The following is a 17983-nucleotide window of genomic DNA, read 5'->3' on the forward strand; positions in this document are numbered from 1 at the left end:
CTTTGAACCGTTAATTTTGAATCACGTTTTTTTAATTTTAATCAGTTTTTCGAGACTTTTGGTTTGAAGAGGATACAAGACCAATCTGTGTGTAGTGAGCAGACCAACAACTAAATACGGATTCGGCACACCCACATTTCTTCACAAGTACAGTGCATATAGTTAAACCCTAGGACCCGGGGGGGNAATTTGTTTTAGTTTTAACCAAAAAATTTATTTCACTCAATTCAGCGAATAAAACCTTGAAAAAATTTTTAAAAGGGGGGGATTATTTTTCTAAGAAATAAACACCCCTGGATATGAAATCAGATAAAGGTGAGCTTGTTCAAAATTCAGCCCCCTTTCCTCGCTTTTTATTTGTTTGTTTTTTCAAAGAAACATATTAAATTAATTACTTTAATCTCCTATCATCAAATTCTTTGCACACATTCTATAAATGTTCTGAAATGATAAATTATATTTAAATAAAAGAGAATTTATTATAATCGCCATATTATTACACATTTTGTATAAAATTAAATATCTAAACTAGTGATTATTAACTGAGCAGGTTTTGCTGACTACGACATCAAATGATCGGGATCACAGGAGAGGACACGATTCACAATTTTAAATTCACATTTAGTACAATTTAAGTTTTTTTAGATATAACCTTCCAAAAAGAAGGTCGTGTAGAATGATCTTTTTAATATAATGACAAGAGGACCAACCCTGTAGAACAATGTTTCAACCTTTATGTTCACTTTCAACGGGTTTGAAATTTCGTTTTCTTCTTGAATTCAATCCTGATGAATTTGTAATTAAAAAGTTTAAACAAAAATTGATTTGATTTAAGTTTAAAATTTTTCACGTTTATTTCCAATTTCTACTTCATAATACGGGAAAAAAGTTGATATATTACTCAAAAAAGTCTATTTTCCCACTTCTCTTTTAGTAATTTAGTATCATTAAATAACGTAGAATCTTTCTCATTTTGTTGTGTGTGACGTATTCAAATCTGGTCCAAACATTAAGATCAAATTGAAATAAAACAACGCAAGAAGTTAGGCCGATGTAAAAATAAAGAAAAAATATTAACCATCAAAATGTACTATTTCCAATTTTCAATATCATTCTACGTTAAAACAGATAATTTTCTAAATGTAACAATTTACACATTAAGTTTCACATCAAACACCAATTTTAACACGAAAGCATGAGATCTAATCTTTGGCCTTTGGTTGCTCAACTTTTGAGATTTAAAATCATTTTGTCAGTTCCAGGAAGATCTATCAAGAAATTATCTACTTCATGACAAAAAAGGTATTTTTTTTTTTACAAAAAATACGGTTTTTGATAAAAACTAATGCTTTGAAAATTATTGAATTGAATAAAGCTGACTTTTATGTACATAAGACAACTGAAGCATTGAGGATTCAAAAACTTTGGATAGATTGAAAATACACAGTTGTAAAAAAAGGTTACTTCACGAAACCACTGATTAAAATAAAAATGAAAGTTCTAACTATAAATCAAGACTGAACACAAAAAAACCTCAAAAACTGGGATACTTTGTTTTTTTTTAAATTGAGAACCAGAAGAAAGATTATATGGGGGTTGGAAAAACTGGTTCAAGGTTTAGTTTTTAAAAAACTTTACTTCTAAATACATTGCACAATACATATTAATATTATTTTACATATCGTAATGACATTCCGTGTACACTGTACAGGATAACTATACGTTCAAGATTGTATAATTGTACAATGCAAAATACAATCCACTATATACGTTATACAATAATAGAAGGTACTTTCTGTGTAAAACTGTACAGTGTACATTCATTTTACTTAAGTACACAAGTGCATATACAATGACAGTGTACACTGTACATACAATGCTCAGTGTACTCACACTCAGTACTGTGTCTGTACAGAACTGCGACTATGGTTTGCAATAATCAATATTTACAATAATTCAATTTGACTCATTGATCATGGTAAGTAAATTATTGTAGGAAAGTTTTACCAAATTTACCAAATTTATAAGATTTTATTAGAGAACGGTGACGTTTGTCAGAGTGATGCCGAATTCTCTCAAAAAACAGCATTATCATTGCACCCAAGGACTGAAGGAATTTTTAAAGGACCCAACGTAAAGTCTCAGACCGCTCGGCGATGAAACTTTGGTCGTCCGGACTAGAGCGGGGTAGTGTTCGTCCGGACTAAACTGGAGTAGTAGATCTGGACGAATTATTGTCCACGAGCTGGGGCAATTCGTCATCAGACGGGATATCTCCACCTTGAATAATATTTAACAATAAATATGCAATTCAAAGATTTAAACACAATTATGTTAAAAACTTTCTTTAAAAAATCATTTAGTTCCCCAAAAACTGAGCCCTTTCTTAATAAGATGAGCGCTATTAGTTTAGTTTTGGTTAAATTTATGTTTATATTTTCTATGAGGGCCAGCCCAACATGGAGTTCGTGTAAGAAAAGTAATGATTTAAAAATTTGAGTTTCTTACAATATGCCTGTGAGAAAACATATGCAAAATGTTTACCAATAATATGCAAAAAATACAAAGTATAATAAATGCAAACTGAACTAAACCTATTTAGGTATCTTATTACTGAAATTGTGGAAAAATAATTTTTTAACCTTATCAATTTATTTATTTTCAATTTTTTTGTGAGTGGAAAAATAATTGGATGTTTGGAGAAAGTATAAAAAACCGCCCAATTCATTAAGTATTCATTGATAGATACTTTCTTAAATATCCAATCCAATCCAATCCAATCCAATCCAATCCAATCCAATCCAATCCAATCCAATCCAATCCAAACAATTTTCTCCTTATAGACGCAACAGATAGAAGTGAGATTAGTAGCGATCAAAAGCGCTTTTTTTATCGCACTAAGCCTATACCCCCTTTCATTTTTCGTGAAGACTCCCTTTAAGATTTTAAATTTAGAAATAACTTTAACTAAACTTTGATTATGATTATCTTTGGATATAAACAAGAAACATGAAAGTATGAGTTTGCTCTTCGGCAGACAATTTAATTTTCTTTCAATTGGTACTGCTAACAAAATGTTCTATCTGGCATTAAAAATGGGTTAAAAAGGAACAAACTAAAGCAGTTGGAATTTGTTCAAGTAGATCCATAAAACATGAGTTTCCTCAAAAAGATCTCTATGAAAAAAGTTAGGATAATCATTTTTCACAATGATTTTACTCATATTATCAAACCCCACCAACCTTTTTCTGGAGTATTTAAAACGTCTTGATTTTGTTCAGGCGCACCGTAAATTATTTATTATTAACCCATTAAATTAGTCTTATCTTCAAATGTAATAAAAACTTTGTTTTGAAAATGTAAACCCTCAATGCTCATGTTAGTGGGTCTTGGGGAACCTTTCCTAATCTTGAAAAAGTCAACCAATGGCTGAATTCAAAGAATTTGAGCGGCGGTTTAAATTTAAGCCGCGGCTTAAAAATGGTTGGTTCCACTTAAAATTGTATCAAATGTTTCAAGATTTAAGCCGGCGCATAATTTAAACCGGGTTTTGGCGGATTTAAACTGCGGCTCAAATTCTTTAAATTCCATCTCAAGAAACACGTTGATTTTTAAAAACACTAGTTACCTATGCTGTCCTCAGGAGAAGTGGAGGGAAGCATGAGTTTAATTTCATGTCCATTTTCTCGCCGACATTCTGAATACAAAATACGTTAACTCAAGAAATAAAAAAAATCAAGCAGAGCAATTTCCAATTGTGTAGGGGTGACCCTTGGCTATTCCCGATTCACAACGGTACCCTTTAATCTATATCTCAACAATAACGAGGAAATTGATTCACAACGGTACCCTTTACATCTATATCTCAGAAATAACGAGGAAATTGATTCACAGAGGTACCCTTTACAAGTTTACATCTATATCTCAGCAATAACGAGGAAATTGATTCACAACGGTACCCTTTAATCTATATCTCAGCAATAACGAGGAAATTGATTCACAACGGTACCCTTTACATTTAAATCTCAGCAATAACGAGGAAATTTATTCACAATTTACCCTTTACATTTAAATCTCAGCAATAACGAGGAAATTGATTCACAACGGTAACCTTTACATTTAAATCTCAGCTTGCAATAACTAGGAAATTGATTCACAACTGTAACCTTTACATTTAAATCTCAGCAATAATGAGAAAATTGATTCACAACGGTAACCTTTACATTTAAATCTCAGCAATAACGAGGAAATTGATTCACAACGGTACCCTTTACATCTATATCTCAGCAATAACGAGGAAATTGATTCACAAAATTACTCTTTACATCTAAATCTCAGCAATAACGAGGAAATTGTCTCTTTTGCCAAAATCCATGAATTACTTGTTTCAGAGTATTGAATGATTCTAATGATAATTTTTATACTCTTTTCTCTCTCTTATCCCAACTTAACAGTAATTCGCTAATTCCTTCCAAAATGTCGTCTTCACCCCTTATTAACATTTGTACCCACTAAACTACATATTCTCCATGGTCTTTACACACGTATTTTATTATATCTGTATCTCTGTTCTGAACTTCTATATCTTGCTGATTCTCTTTCCAATACTGTGGTCCCAATTTACCAACCCTTTTATCATCCTCACATTCATTGAATCCCAATCCCAACTTCCTCTTTAGTTGGTATCCATCCCAATTCCCAACCTATTTTATCTATTCCCAATTGATCCCTGTCCAACCTATTCCAACTTCCTAGTCCTAATCCTAATCCCAATCCTTCCAATCCCAACATTGGTTAACATTCATTTGGGATTCTTACAGTTTGGGATTTTACTTTAAAAAATCAGAAAGAAATGTTTTATATTATTGCCGACCTTTTTACATGACAAATGACAACTAGCAAACAAAATATTATGATTTAATGATGTATTGTTGTTTCATGAATGCCTTCTTAGAATACCTTTATATACACCAGTTGTATCTGACGCTTGGATTTATATCTTTTCTCTGCCTGGGTGGTTTAAAATTGTTGGCTTGGTTTAGGGGTGGTTATATCCCAAAACAAGAATTATTAATTTAATGATGTATCAATTTATCAATTATCATTCAATTTAGATCTATGTTTGTTTATCTTGTAAATTGTTATTTGCTATTTTTACCCTGAAATCGAACAAGGATTTTGAGTAGTACAAGCCCGACCAGTAAAAAGAACACATACCATGTAGTGTTCCTAAGAAATCCCACTAAGCCTCCCGCAATTGGCTTATTTTAAGCGAGTTTGTTTTACCTATGTGATCGCGGATTATAAACATTAATAAATCATCAAAATCATAGTGCTCATTAAACAACCAGATAGCAGAGAGGAGAGAGAAAGTGTTAGATGAATGGTTTTAGATAGACAAGATATGACAGCTACCACCCCCACCTTCAAACATATTTACATCACATCTACATTCTACATAATCCTCCTATCTCTTTTCTTCCTTCCAATTTTACCGAAAAAACCAATTAAATCTCTTTTTACTTTAACGGAAAATACTTTTATAGAGAATTTTAGAACGTTTTAGAAAACTAAAATTATCTAAATCATTTCCGCACAGACCAAGGTTTAATGGGTACCGTTGTGAATTTAGTATGCCCCTCTTCAAGCAGGGGCCACTTAAAATTACGTCTACAGTTCCAGTTGATAACAACAAAACTTTACGCTTACCCATAGACGCCTGTTCACACAGAAGTTTATCTTTGATAAGGAAAATCGCCGACACGAAGAAGAGAAGACCGCCGATAACTTCTACTCCAGAATTCGTTAACAACGAATACAACATTGCCGAATATTCAATCTGAATTAAAAATTAAGATAAATATAAGAGTTGACTAAAATATTAGGCCAGAAACATATTTAATAATTATGTTTTCCTTTATTAGTAATAGTCATAGATAAATAAATAAATCCATGTAATAGGAATATCTTTAAAACATCTTCGTACATGTTTATCTTTTAAGATGAAAAATGTCGTCTTATGTGCAATCTATCTTTATCTATGGTAATAGTAAAGAATTAAAAATATCTTTAATGAAATACCTGTGCGCATGGTAATGTTACATTTCCAAGATATGAAACTGTTGACGATTCCAACATATTTGACAAATCGTCACTAACTTCCAGCAGCGCAGTGGCGTTGAAATCACCGGGAACTAGTTGTGTACTGTTCAAGATCTGATCCACGCCGAGGATTTCTGAGCTCACGCACAAATCTCCCGTAGTGTCGAGAAAATTCTTTAAACCGTCAGCGATCTTAACAAATCAAAATGAAGATCAAAAATTAAATAATAAATTGATCACAAATTAAAAATGTGAATTTCAGGATTGAATTAGGAAAATCTGCAAACAACATTTTTAATTTTACAATTGTTTGAACACTATTGCGTGTTTACTCAACTGGTAAAATTAACAATATTATCATGAAACGTATATTTAAGAACGAAAAACTTATGCTTAGAATCGGAATACATAAGGTCGTAACATTTTTTAGCTCCAGCTGTATCCGAATCCAAGTGGAAAATGACACCCACAACACATGTTAATGTCAATTAGATATCATTAAACACTTCCTAATCATTGAATGAGATATTAAATTTTTACATAAAATTAGCGAGAAAAAAAAGAAAATTTTAGAAATTTGTTTTTCGTAAAATATATTAGCAACACTTAAATTTAGAATCCATTTTTTTCAAGACGAATCCAAATCTGCATCAAAATAACATGAATCATAATCAACCAAACTAGAAGGTCTATAAAGATATCTTACCACTCCAATGAGATATGGTGATCCAGCATCTCCGAAAGCATGACTGAAAAGGATCTGCACAGCTTCAGCTGTACTCCGACAGGTTGGTACAACAACGTACAGTAGCATATCCGCTACTATACTCCAGTTCAGGTTCAACGCTGAAATATAATTATCAAGTATTACAATATCCAATGCAAAGAAGTGCAGTAAAGGTCAAAGTGGAATAAAGGAATTTTTTCTATCGTTTACAGCTGCTAACATCATTTGTTAATCTGCAGATTAATTGAATCTTTAATCAATATACTGCAGTAAAAGTGTACCCTGAGCTGAAAACTTTAGAATGTGATATCCTTAATCCTGATCTGTTAATTAATCTGGAGATCAAATTCATGAGGAAAACAAGCAATATTTAATCTGGAGATTAAGAAAAAGAGAGGATCAAGCATTAATCCCGATATCCACCATTCAAAAGTTCCCAGCTCTGAAGGGATAAATGAAATGAAGAGATTAATCATTGATCCTCAAGTTAAAAGTGCCCACTGTATATACCGAGATCAAGTGATCGAGATTGTGAGTCTCCAAAATTTCCCAGCTCAGCGAGAAAAACTTTTGTATCTAAAACCTGTGACTTCAACGCTCTGACGAGTCATTTCTGCCAGATTTATCTCAATATAAGAGTTTGTGCTTTGAATAAGTATATTCGCTGAATTTAAGCGTTATCTCTTACAAAAATTGTTCCTTCGGGAAAAATTTTGCTCGAATACTTTTTCTTTTTGTTTATTGTTATGAGAGGAATATAAATACCTTTTTAAAAGGAATAACGAGTAAATAATGAGTCAATGTGCTACGAACCGACCCATGCATTGCATAAGGTCGACCTAATGTATCTAAAAAAACGACCTTTACCAAAAGTTGTATGGCCTGGTGGTTAGGGTAGTTAGAATCCGTTTACAAAAAAATCTTAACTGACGGGGTGTCCCAGAAAAATGGTTCAAAATACTCACCAATTTCCCCGAGGAAGAGAAGAATGAACGCAAGGATGATATTCTTCTGACAGACAACCATACCAAGGGTGAGGAGAACAGCGGAGATAAGAATACCACAACCACAGATAATGGGATCCGCGCGGGGAAACCGAGCCTGTATATTAACTAAATTATTATTTTGTTTTTAAGAGATAAAAACACATGCTCAATATAAAAATTTTATCTATTATTTGATAAGCGTTTCGTATTACAGGGTGGTACGTTTTAAATAAAAATGCGTCTACAGAGAAAGAGTGGATTAAAAAAAGCTCCTTCTATATTTTTTACCTTGAGTTTAGTTGAGAGGAACATACCAAGAGGAACGCCAATAATTCCGCTCATCATAGTTACTGCTCCAAATACAATAGCAACCTTGCTTGGATCCAGAATTCTAGAAATAAAACAGATTTTATTAAAAATTCATTTTAATAAAAAACTATTGAATCTTTGGGAAGTGTATCAAAAAAATGTTGCCATTTGATTAAAAATTACAAGGAAAACACTTAAGAGAGAGAGAGTACATTCATGTTCTACCTTTGATCTTTGTGTATTGTGAGAACAGTCTTATCTTACCTTTGATCTGGGGGTACTGAGAGTACAGCCTTCTCAATGAAGACAGGACCCCACCAGGAGAGAGCTCCAGTGCAGAACGTGACGCAGGTGAACGCCAGGGTGGAGAGAACAAAAGTCATATTCCGACCCAACCCGGCCAAATCCTCCTAAAAAAAGATAAAAGATAAATAATACAACTACTTTCATCTTATCAAAAATTAAACCAGTTTGCCAAAAAATATTTTCACTAAATGTCCGTTTGTGCTTACGGATCCGGATCAAACTTAACATATTGCCTTGCTTACTTGAATTAGAAAAAAAGCATTAGAAAAAAATACATTAACCCTGACATAAATTTTTTTTGTTTCTTTACTAACATGATGAATATTGAATAAGTTATCGTTCCTTAATTCACAAGTTTTTTCCCTCATTTCCCCCACAGAAATATTTTTTTTTAAATCAAATAAATAATTATTTTAAGTCAACGAGATTTGATCCCCCCCCTTGATAAATACATATTTATTATTTACAGTGTAAGACTGTGCTTGAAGTTGTTCATGTCCCTCACTGTGACCTCGGGGTGGATCCTCAAGGAGAACAAGGATCAGGATGACCGCAATTATTCCAGCGACAGGGGTTGCTCTGTGACATCAATTCTTCAACAAATAATACGAAGCGGGGGGGCCCGTGAGCTTGTCCCAGAAAAATATTCCTGCAGTGCAACACAAGCGGTGAGGAGTCAAATCATGTCAAATAATTAAAAAAATCAGTTTGAAATGTAGAAACCCCCAGACTGCCTTCAGTGCGCTACACACCACTATGTATACAGCGGCGGCCCGGAGACAAAGCGCTAACCCAAAATTTTCAAATTTCACAATTATTTTCAAGGTAGTCCGGACATTTTTCGATCTATTTCGTTTTTTTATCTCTGTTAAAAAGTTGTAATAATTAGGTCAATTTGATGGATTTTTAAAGTGGACATTTTTTCAGGTGCATCTTAATTCGTTGAAGAATGTTCCTTAGTCCCCACTGCCAGGATCCCGCCAGTTCAGCTCCCTTAGATCCAACTATATATCCGAGTCCACTAAACAAATATATTCGTTTCATAATTATTATTTTAAATTTCATTAATGCTTTAGACATTTCGGATTTTTTTAGATTCAAATGACGAAAATTTTTCTATCTCAAAAGCGATAAAAATCTGCAGGGGTTTATAATTTCGAGTATAATTATAATTTTGTTGATCTGGAAAAAATGAAAAATTGGAAATCTAACGACTAGCTTTGTCATCCTTTTAATATAATTTAGGGATGAAATTAACACAGTAATAATCTATTTAACTGATTTGGCAACTGGACTCTTGCAAATTCTATTTGTCGGTGAAATTCGTTTTTCACCACAATAGAAATAATGTAAATCTCAAAGGTTCTTAATATTAATCATAATAATAAAAAATGTCGCCCAAATTGCACATTTGTTAAACAAAATAATCTTTATTGCTTAAACATTACCTTCCGACTGGAATAGCAAAGTAGAAGAGAGCTAGCATCTGGCTCCTGGCTTCCTTGACAAACATATCCGAGATAATAGTCGGAGCTATCGTTGAGTAGCTGGCTTCTCCAATACCAACCATAGCTCGGGAGCCAAGGAACGCCCAGAAATCAGGGTTCCCCCACATCAACATCTGAACAAGTTTTTTTCTTGCATAAATTTTTAAAATTGTATTTTCCCTCCATGATTAGTATGCTTGGCAACGGTACCCTTTAAGTTCTTATCAGCTCAATAATCTGGAAGATATAGTCGTTTTTCTAGCTTGAAAAGTGTAAAATTCTCACAATTTTCTAAAGAAATCACAATTGAAAATAATTAATTTTCAAACAGAAAAACATAAATATCTCACTCATTCTTGATTAATTTAAGGGTGCCATAGTAAATCGGGCAGGCCACTCTAATAACGTCTATAGTTAAAGTTAAAAACCGACCTTGTGGTCCTCGCGTCCTGACATAAAGGATCCAATGAGAGTAAAAATGGACCACAAGAATACTCCACCAGCCATTATATACCGCCGAGAATAACGATCACCTAAATTAAAAACAAGAATAAATTATGTTGCCTGAGATGGAATTTAAAGAATTTGAGCCGCGGTTTAAATCTGCCAAAACCCGGTTTAAATTAAGCGCCGGCTTAAATCTTATAACATTTGATTTGAACCAACCAAATTTAAGCCGCGGCTTAAATTTAAACCGCCGCTCAAATTCTTAAAATTCGGCCACTATTTCCCTTTCTAGATGTATTTTCATCAATAGGGGTTGGGACCATTGTTTAGATTTCAAGTTAGGTCAGGTTAAGTCAATTTCTGAGCTAAGCCCTGCGACTAGGACAGGATAGGTGGTCGGGTGCTGCTGTAAAACCACGTGCGAGGAGGTCAGAAGTAAAGTCGACCGGATCTGCGTAGGTCTAAAGATACACCATCGATTTCAATAATAAGATTTAGAAATAAAGGTTGAATAAAAAAATGTGCATTTAAATTTGAAGAATTGTTTCTAAAAGTATTTAATGAAATTACGCAACAAACAGAAGAGTAAAAAAGGCGGAAAATAAGAAATTTTAAAAAATATTTCTTTACGCAAAATGCAAAAATTTTTTATTCATAAAGGGGGAGGGTATTAAGCCCTGAAAATGTCTTTCTAGACAAGAATTCAAATAGTCTAAATTCCTAAGACTCGACTGATCCGCGTCAAATGCGTCCTAATCTTAAATAATTTAAATCAATACCTAGGTATCCGAAGAGAGGTGCAAATACCATGTAGCTGAGAATAAACGCAGTCTGTAGTAAACCCATCATTGCATTGTTGGCTCCGAATTCAGTCTTGATAGGGTCCAAGATACCTAAACAGAGTTAATAATTGATTCATTTTTTCTCTTTATTAAAAAGTAATAATTTAGTAATTTAGTAGCAGAAACTGATAAGGCTACACCATAAATAAATACTTTAATTTTTTTAATACAAATTTTGACCTAATTACTCTTGCGAAACTTAAGGAATAGGTTAAAATTTAAATTCCAGGGGGGGGGGGGCAAATGATTTATGGGGTATCTAAGGAAAAACAAATTCGACTTACTTTATTTTCCATAAAAAAATCTTTCTTTTTCCTTTCGGAAAAAAAAACAAACCTTTAAAAATGTTTATTTGAGGAAACGTATTTTCGAAAGGGAGAAGGAGTGGAATAATTTTCAAGAAAAAAACACCCCTGCATACTCGTATGTCTGTTTGTGAATGTCCTGGCATATCAGTTTAATGAGTGAGTGCACTTCAATTAATTATCATTAATTATTCACTCAAAACCAAATAATGATTTTTAAACTAGAACTGGATTACATTTATAGCCTAAAACTAACAAATTTTACATAGAATTTGAGTAAATGCGTAAAATTGGGTTTTTTTTGTTACATTAAGGTGCTTTTCTTATTCTTATCTATAGCAATTGTAAAATCTGTAATGTGAACCATTCATGTTTTAAGCTAAGTGCAAAAACAGACAACTTTCTGTTCAAAAAACAATTGAATACATTGATGGAAATCACTTTAAAACAAGATTATTTTGATACAAAATTTACATATCTCTTTTATTTTGGACCAGGGTCGTTGTTAGGGAAGGGGGGGATTCAAGGTCAAAGGACCAAATACCTGAAAGGGGAGGGGGGATAAAAGGTCAAGGTACTAAATACCTGGAATCTGGAACGGATGGAGGGGAGGTTTGGTTAGGTTGAGAGGATCAATGCGGGAGAAGTGGAAATGAAAAAAAAAGAGTAAAGCTAGAGGTTGTTATTGATCAGAACTAATTAGTTACAACACAACAAACCAGATGGAAAGGAAAAGGGTTTAGGGAAAGGGAGGGGAGGGGGGGCTGTAATAATTTGTAGATTTCATGATAAAATCAGAAGGGAGAGTAATCATGTATCAAAAAAATGATAAATCTTTTTAAAACAACTTCCAGGAATTGCAAAATGTTTATGAAAATCAAATTCGCCCCATAAAAATAAATTACGCCAGGCAATCATTACATAAACTAAGTCCCAAGTAAGAAATGTTAATTTTTCAACGTAATGTGCGTAAATTGCAAAAGTGTATATTTTCTTGAAAACATCACTACCCCTTTCTCCCCCCCCCCTTCTTTGAAAATAGTTTTTATTCGGTGAATTCACCCCTAGTGATCGGTAAATAGTAAATTTAAAATTAGGTTTTCATGTCAATTCTAAAATATCAAATATCTCAATGCTACAAGTATGAAATTCTGTCGAGTTAGCAATTAATCAAGATTCATTGCAATATTTGAAAATGCATCTCATGAACAAAAGAAAAGAAAGATGTCCAAATTGGCTTTGAATAATGGAAAAAAATCTAAATCTAGCTTGGAGACCCAGCTTTGCCTAGAAACTATCTTTCGTTATAAATGCCAATTCTCAAACGTAGACATTTTTAACAAGTTAAGAACATTCCCCTGGTTCTGACGAGTTCCTCAGTCAAAATGTGAAGCAAATCGGTCCAGGGGTTCCTGAGTCATGATCGGACATACAAACAAAAAACACAAACAGAGAACACTACTTTATTTCAACATATAGTAAACTCGCAAAGTATTCAAACAGGTTTTTAGTTTTTGAAATGACAATTTAAACAGATTTGAACTGGTTCTCCGATTTTTTTTTCCAATTCCGAAAGACATTCTACAATAGCAATCTTTCTCAAAAATTAACATTTCCAAAAATTCCTACTTAAGCTCTAATTAACTTAAAGTTCGGTTCAGTTCTGTACATTATACTGCGACTAGGCTATGGGGGGGGGATTCTGAACAAAACAAATAATTAAATTGATTAAAAGTAATAATTTATAACATTGATTTTTGACCTCACATCCTCGATATAGGACGAATAGGTTTTCCAATGGTTTCTAGAATCAAAAATATTATTAGGAAATTTCCTCTGAACCAGTGCTTAATTTTGATGCAGATCCATATCCGGATCCTGAATCCGCTCTGGAAAAAATGGATCCGGAACCAGATTATTTCTTTGTGATTAAATGAATTTTTAACAAAACAGAATTTGCAAATTTTGTTTTATTTTATTTCGGTTAATTTTATGCTAAAACCTGATGAACCATTCAGATTTTTCAATAATTCAGATTTAGGTTTTGAGAGTAAAAAAGTTTGTATATGTAGTTTTTGGTTGATATTTTGCCCCTTGGATCCGGGGTTCCGCATATTTTTGCGGATACGGATCCAGGAAGCTAAAATCTCTGAACGGATCAAGCCTAAAGTGGTCGGGTCTGTCCTAGTGAACGATTTTTGGACCACCGCCCCCCAGGCCCCTCCCCTCCTATCAATTTTGTACATGACGAAATTAGTAAATTAGTATTTACTTAGGTTAGGTTAAGACACTTTCTGGGCCGAGCGCTGCGGCTAGGATAGGCTAGGGGTCAAGCACTGCATCCTCTGAAATGTTAAATGTTGATTATAAAATGGACAGTTTGGTAACTACATCTAAAAAGTAACATTAATAACTTCCTAACATTGACATACATAAAGTCCGTTCTTGTTGTAGTATTTAAATCCTTCTGAATTTTGTAACATTTTTCCACCCCTAGAAGGCGTGATGANTTCCTCATTCTATTTGTGGGGGGGGCGCACTCAATTGTCCAATTTTTATAATTTTTAAAAACTGAACAATTAGATACAAAATATTATAGTTTAAGTATATCTTACTTAAGAAATTGTTAAAAATATTATTTTGTAAAATATTTGACATCGTGAATTCGTAAATTGTACCATATATTAAACTTTTGCTTTGAAAGCTCAATCAATTTCAAATGTAAAATTTCTCCCCGCCAGAAATATCTACCATGTTAATAAATGTCGTCTTCAAGATTGTTAAGGTCGACATCAAAATTAAAGATGCAAGAAAATGTTTAACGAATCGGATAATGGTATCCGTTCATATATATCACCCCCTTAATTCCCCCTTGCTTTACAATATTTCTGAGGCCGGAAACAGCTAGTATATATTAGTAGTTTATGTCCATATTTTTAAGTGCCTTTTAAGTTTCAAAAACCTTAAACCCTTTTCCAATTTTCATATATCCCCTGCAAACCAAGTATAATTAGTACTGTGAGGACTGTGAAATGGGCCTTCACTGCACAATTGCTGTGTTTCATCATCTAGAAATGTTCATTGAGTTCATTGGACCTTTCAAAAAATCAAAACTTGAGTCTTCCATATATTCCAGAGTAGCATCATGGCCCGTACCTAGAATTTTCCAATGGGGGGGGGGGCACAGAATTAAAAAAGTATAGAAAGGGAGGCGTCAGAGGTAAAAAAACTGTTTTGATATGAAAACCTCAAAAAAATTTAAATTAAAGAATCAAGACTAAAAGTCTGAATGTTTTTTCACCTGTTTTTAGACATGTCTGATTATTATTAGTTCCCTTTATGCGATTGAGAACATCTACTCAAATATTAGGTATTTTTTGATAGATCTAAAAGATCTAATATTTGAGTAGTGAGAAGCTATTTGCATCAAAACAAAAATTGCCTTTCAATATTTCCTTTGTTTAACTTTATGGAGGAATAATAATACATCATACATCATAAAACTCTTTAATGTGGGTTTAAGCTATGCTACTTTCATAAATGTTTAAATTTCTTTTACTTCAGAGATATGGCATCAAAAAGCTTAATTGATATAAAAAGAATGCAAATGTCCCTTAAAGCTCAATTGATATAAAAAGAGAAAATCTATAGTTTTACCCAAGCCTCCTAAACGAATTTGAGAAAACTGCTCCGGAAGCAAGTTGGCCGGACATGAATACAAACTTTTTATTTACGTTTAAATAAATTCAAGCTGTTTCTTTATAACGTCTATATATAAGCAGGATCGGAGGAGGAGGGGGGACTTGTATTGTAAACTATTGCAGGCAAAGAGAATAGATTATAAATAGAGTGGAGTTTACTTGAAAAAAGCGTAAAACGGCCATTTTGTTGTACTGTTTCCATACTGCAGGTGTACTTCACACATTTGTGCTATATAGCCTTTTGGGCCCTGGAACATCATTTAATAGAAAAGTTTTCTTGAAAACTATTTGATTTTCTCTAAATCAAGTCATGCATTCCGAGTTCATTTCAGCATAAGCTTCACTAATAATCAATTTGATGTTTTTGTTTAGTAAAAAACATATTTTTTAATTTGAGGTAATCAAACAGTAAAAACTAATACTTAAAAAAAAACTCAAGATACCAAAAAATTAAAATTGAGGATGAGGAAGGTAAATGGTTACTAACTCTTTAATTTCAATTTCATAACTTTTATACAGTGGGACTCACAAAATTGTGAAATGGAAGGAAAACATTCAACTAATCTAATTTATGTTGCTAAGTTTTCAGTCTTGTTAGAAAGTAAAACTGCTCTGAGACAGCTAAGGGGCAGGCGGAAAGGGGGAGAAACAACCCTAAAAATTGCGGGAAATTTCTATATGTATAATGTAGAATTGTTTAGTTAAATAAAGATAGTTTTTTTGTTTTGGCATGCAGGTAGCTTGGAATTTGCTAGTGTGTGGGGGGGGGGGGGTATTTTTTAGAAAAGGTCGAAATTAATTAATCATTACAAATTATAGTTTCTCAATAAAAAAAGTATGGCTGAGGGTTCAGTTTGAGAGTCAAGCGTTTAGCCTGAAATGGCTTTTTTGAGCTTTAAACGGCATTCTTCTTTTTGATGCCATTTTTCTTGAAGTAAGAATAATTTATGGCTATTTGTAATAGCTGAAAGGAAAAGAAAAAAATATTGCAAAATTGCAGACAAAATATCTATCTAAATTGCCATTGACAAAAGGAAGCATATTGCATAAATCTTGCAGTGAAGTTTTGCAATTTTCGCTAAGTGATTGGATTTGAAGAGAAATATTTTGATTTTTTCAAATCTGAAATTTTTTTCTTTACTGGTTCATCAACCTAGCTCGATATCTGAGTAACAATGAGGGAGATATAATTTTTTCAGAATCTCTGACAAGGAGGGGGAGGGGGGGGGGAGGAGTGAAAAACATGCCTCCCTATTTGAAAGAGGAAATTTAATTTAAAACAAGATATTTATTGCAGTATACAAAAGAGTCTGAAGCAAAAAAGATTAATAATTCTGTAGGTATTCACTTGACAAACGACGATTTTTACATTTAAATAAAATAATGATTTTAATTCACCTATAGCGAATACACACATTAAATTGGAATGGATATGTCCAAGGATCATACTCTATTAGTGTGATGTACTGCGTAATTTCTGAACACTTACATGAATTTTACAATTTGAACTCATTTTCAGGCTGAAAAGGACTGACAAAATTCATACCAAGGTATTGTTTAAATTCCACTCTATGTATAATCTTGTGAGCTGAACAAAAGGAATAATACTCGAAAGAGGGAAAGGCAAGTTGGCAAGGAAAACACTCTCTTCTACCAGACACAGATAGATGATAATTTCTTGAAAAAAGTATATTTCAGTAACGAGGTTTCCTACAAAATACAAATTGTTATTGGCGTACATGCATATAAATAATAATTGTTAATAAAGATTAAACAGTTGAAGGTTTTTTATTATCAATAAATGAGTATTGGAATTCTAGGTCTTGTAGGTTTAGTAGGATTGGAGATTTTAGGTTTAGTGGGTTTAGCAGGATTGGGGATCATATTTTTTGCTGTTGTAAATCGATAAATAAAGGGTTTAAAGGCACTGTTGTGAACTGATTAATAAAAGGTTTAAAAGGTACTGTTGTGAATGGAACTTACAATCTAGAAAACTGTGTTGGGTCGAAAAGTTGTTTGTACTGAAGTCTAAAGCAAATTTAATTCTTCTGAAAATAAATATTTCGTCTGATTAAATAAGTTCACTATTTGATTGCAAATGATTCACTGAAATTTTGTTTAAATGGGTTCTTTTAATGCACTTAAAGTTTTATTAGCTCCATGCGGCTGTTGTTTACGTTTATGCAAAATCCTTGGCAAGGTTTGGTTTGGTGAGTGGACGGAGTATATTCAACGGAGGTACAGTTTGTCGGAGACGACCTTTACAACAGGGGAAATTTGAGGGATATGGTTCACAAATCTATTCTCTTTGATTGCAGAAGTGTAGTGATGGGCAATGTTCTTGGTTCCTTTTACTTACCTCTTCCGGACTTTTAGCAGACAACATAAAATACTGTTATATAAAAATACGGTTCCAACATTTCTAAATATTTAGTAAAATATGCAAAAAAATTCTAAAAGAATATAAAAGGAAAAAACTATTAACCATAAAAGTTAGAACGATCGTTTTGGTTCGTTTTTTATGTATTACAACTTCTCAAATTTGACAACGTGTAGCAGTGTTACGTGGCAATTGTTAAGAATAAACAATTTTCAAATTCTTAGAAGTTTTAAAAGTGAGAAAACCAAAAACAAACCAGTTTTCGCCCTTCATTATTCATTGGTGGTGGAGGGAGGGGCATTTAAAGGGGGGGACAAAGGAAAAAGAAAAGGGATCACATGGAGAGGGATTTTAACGTGGGGGGGGACAGGGTTTAAAGAAAGAGGATAAT

At 33.0% G+C, this 17983-nt stretch overlaps 1 protein-coding gene across 2 annotated transcripts; it reads right to left on the minus strand.

The window, feature by feature from the left end:
• Positions 1–439: 439 nt before the first annotated feature.
• Positions 440–11257, minus strand: LOC111704483 (protein spinster; the record flags this gene model as incomplete). Of its 2 annotated transcripts, XR_002765840.1 has the most annotated exon segments (14): positions 440–1214; positions 1575–2280; positions 3629–3697; positions 5710–5839; positions 6082–6294; positions 6809–6948; positions 7795–7930; positions 8104–8206; positions 8389–8534; positions 8898–9009; positions 9386–9451; positions 9879–10051; positions 10350–10450; positions 11144–11257. XR_002765840.1 is itself a non-coding variant. In XM_023476726.1 (13 exon segments), coding segments are annotated over 13 exon segments (1580 nt in total), but the record flags the coding sequence as incomplete, so codon positions are not given.
• Between the last annotated feature and the right edge of the window lie 6726 nt (positions 11258–17983).

Source organism: Eurytemora carolleeae, unplaced genomic scaffold, assembly GCF_000591075.1.
Source record: "Eurytemora carolleeae unplaced genomic scaffold, Eaff_2.0 scaffold146, whole genome shotgun sequence".
Lineage (NCBI taxonomy): Eukaryota > Metazoa > Arthropoda > Copepoda > Calanoida > Temoridae > Eurytemora > Eurytemora carolleeae.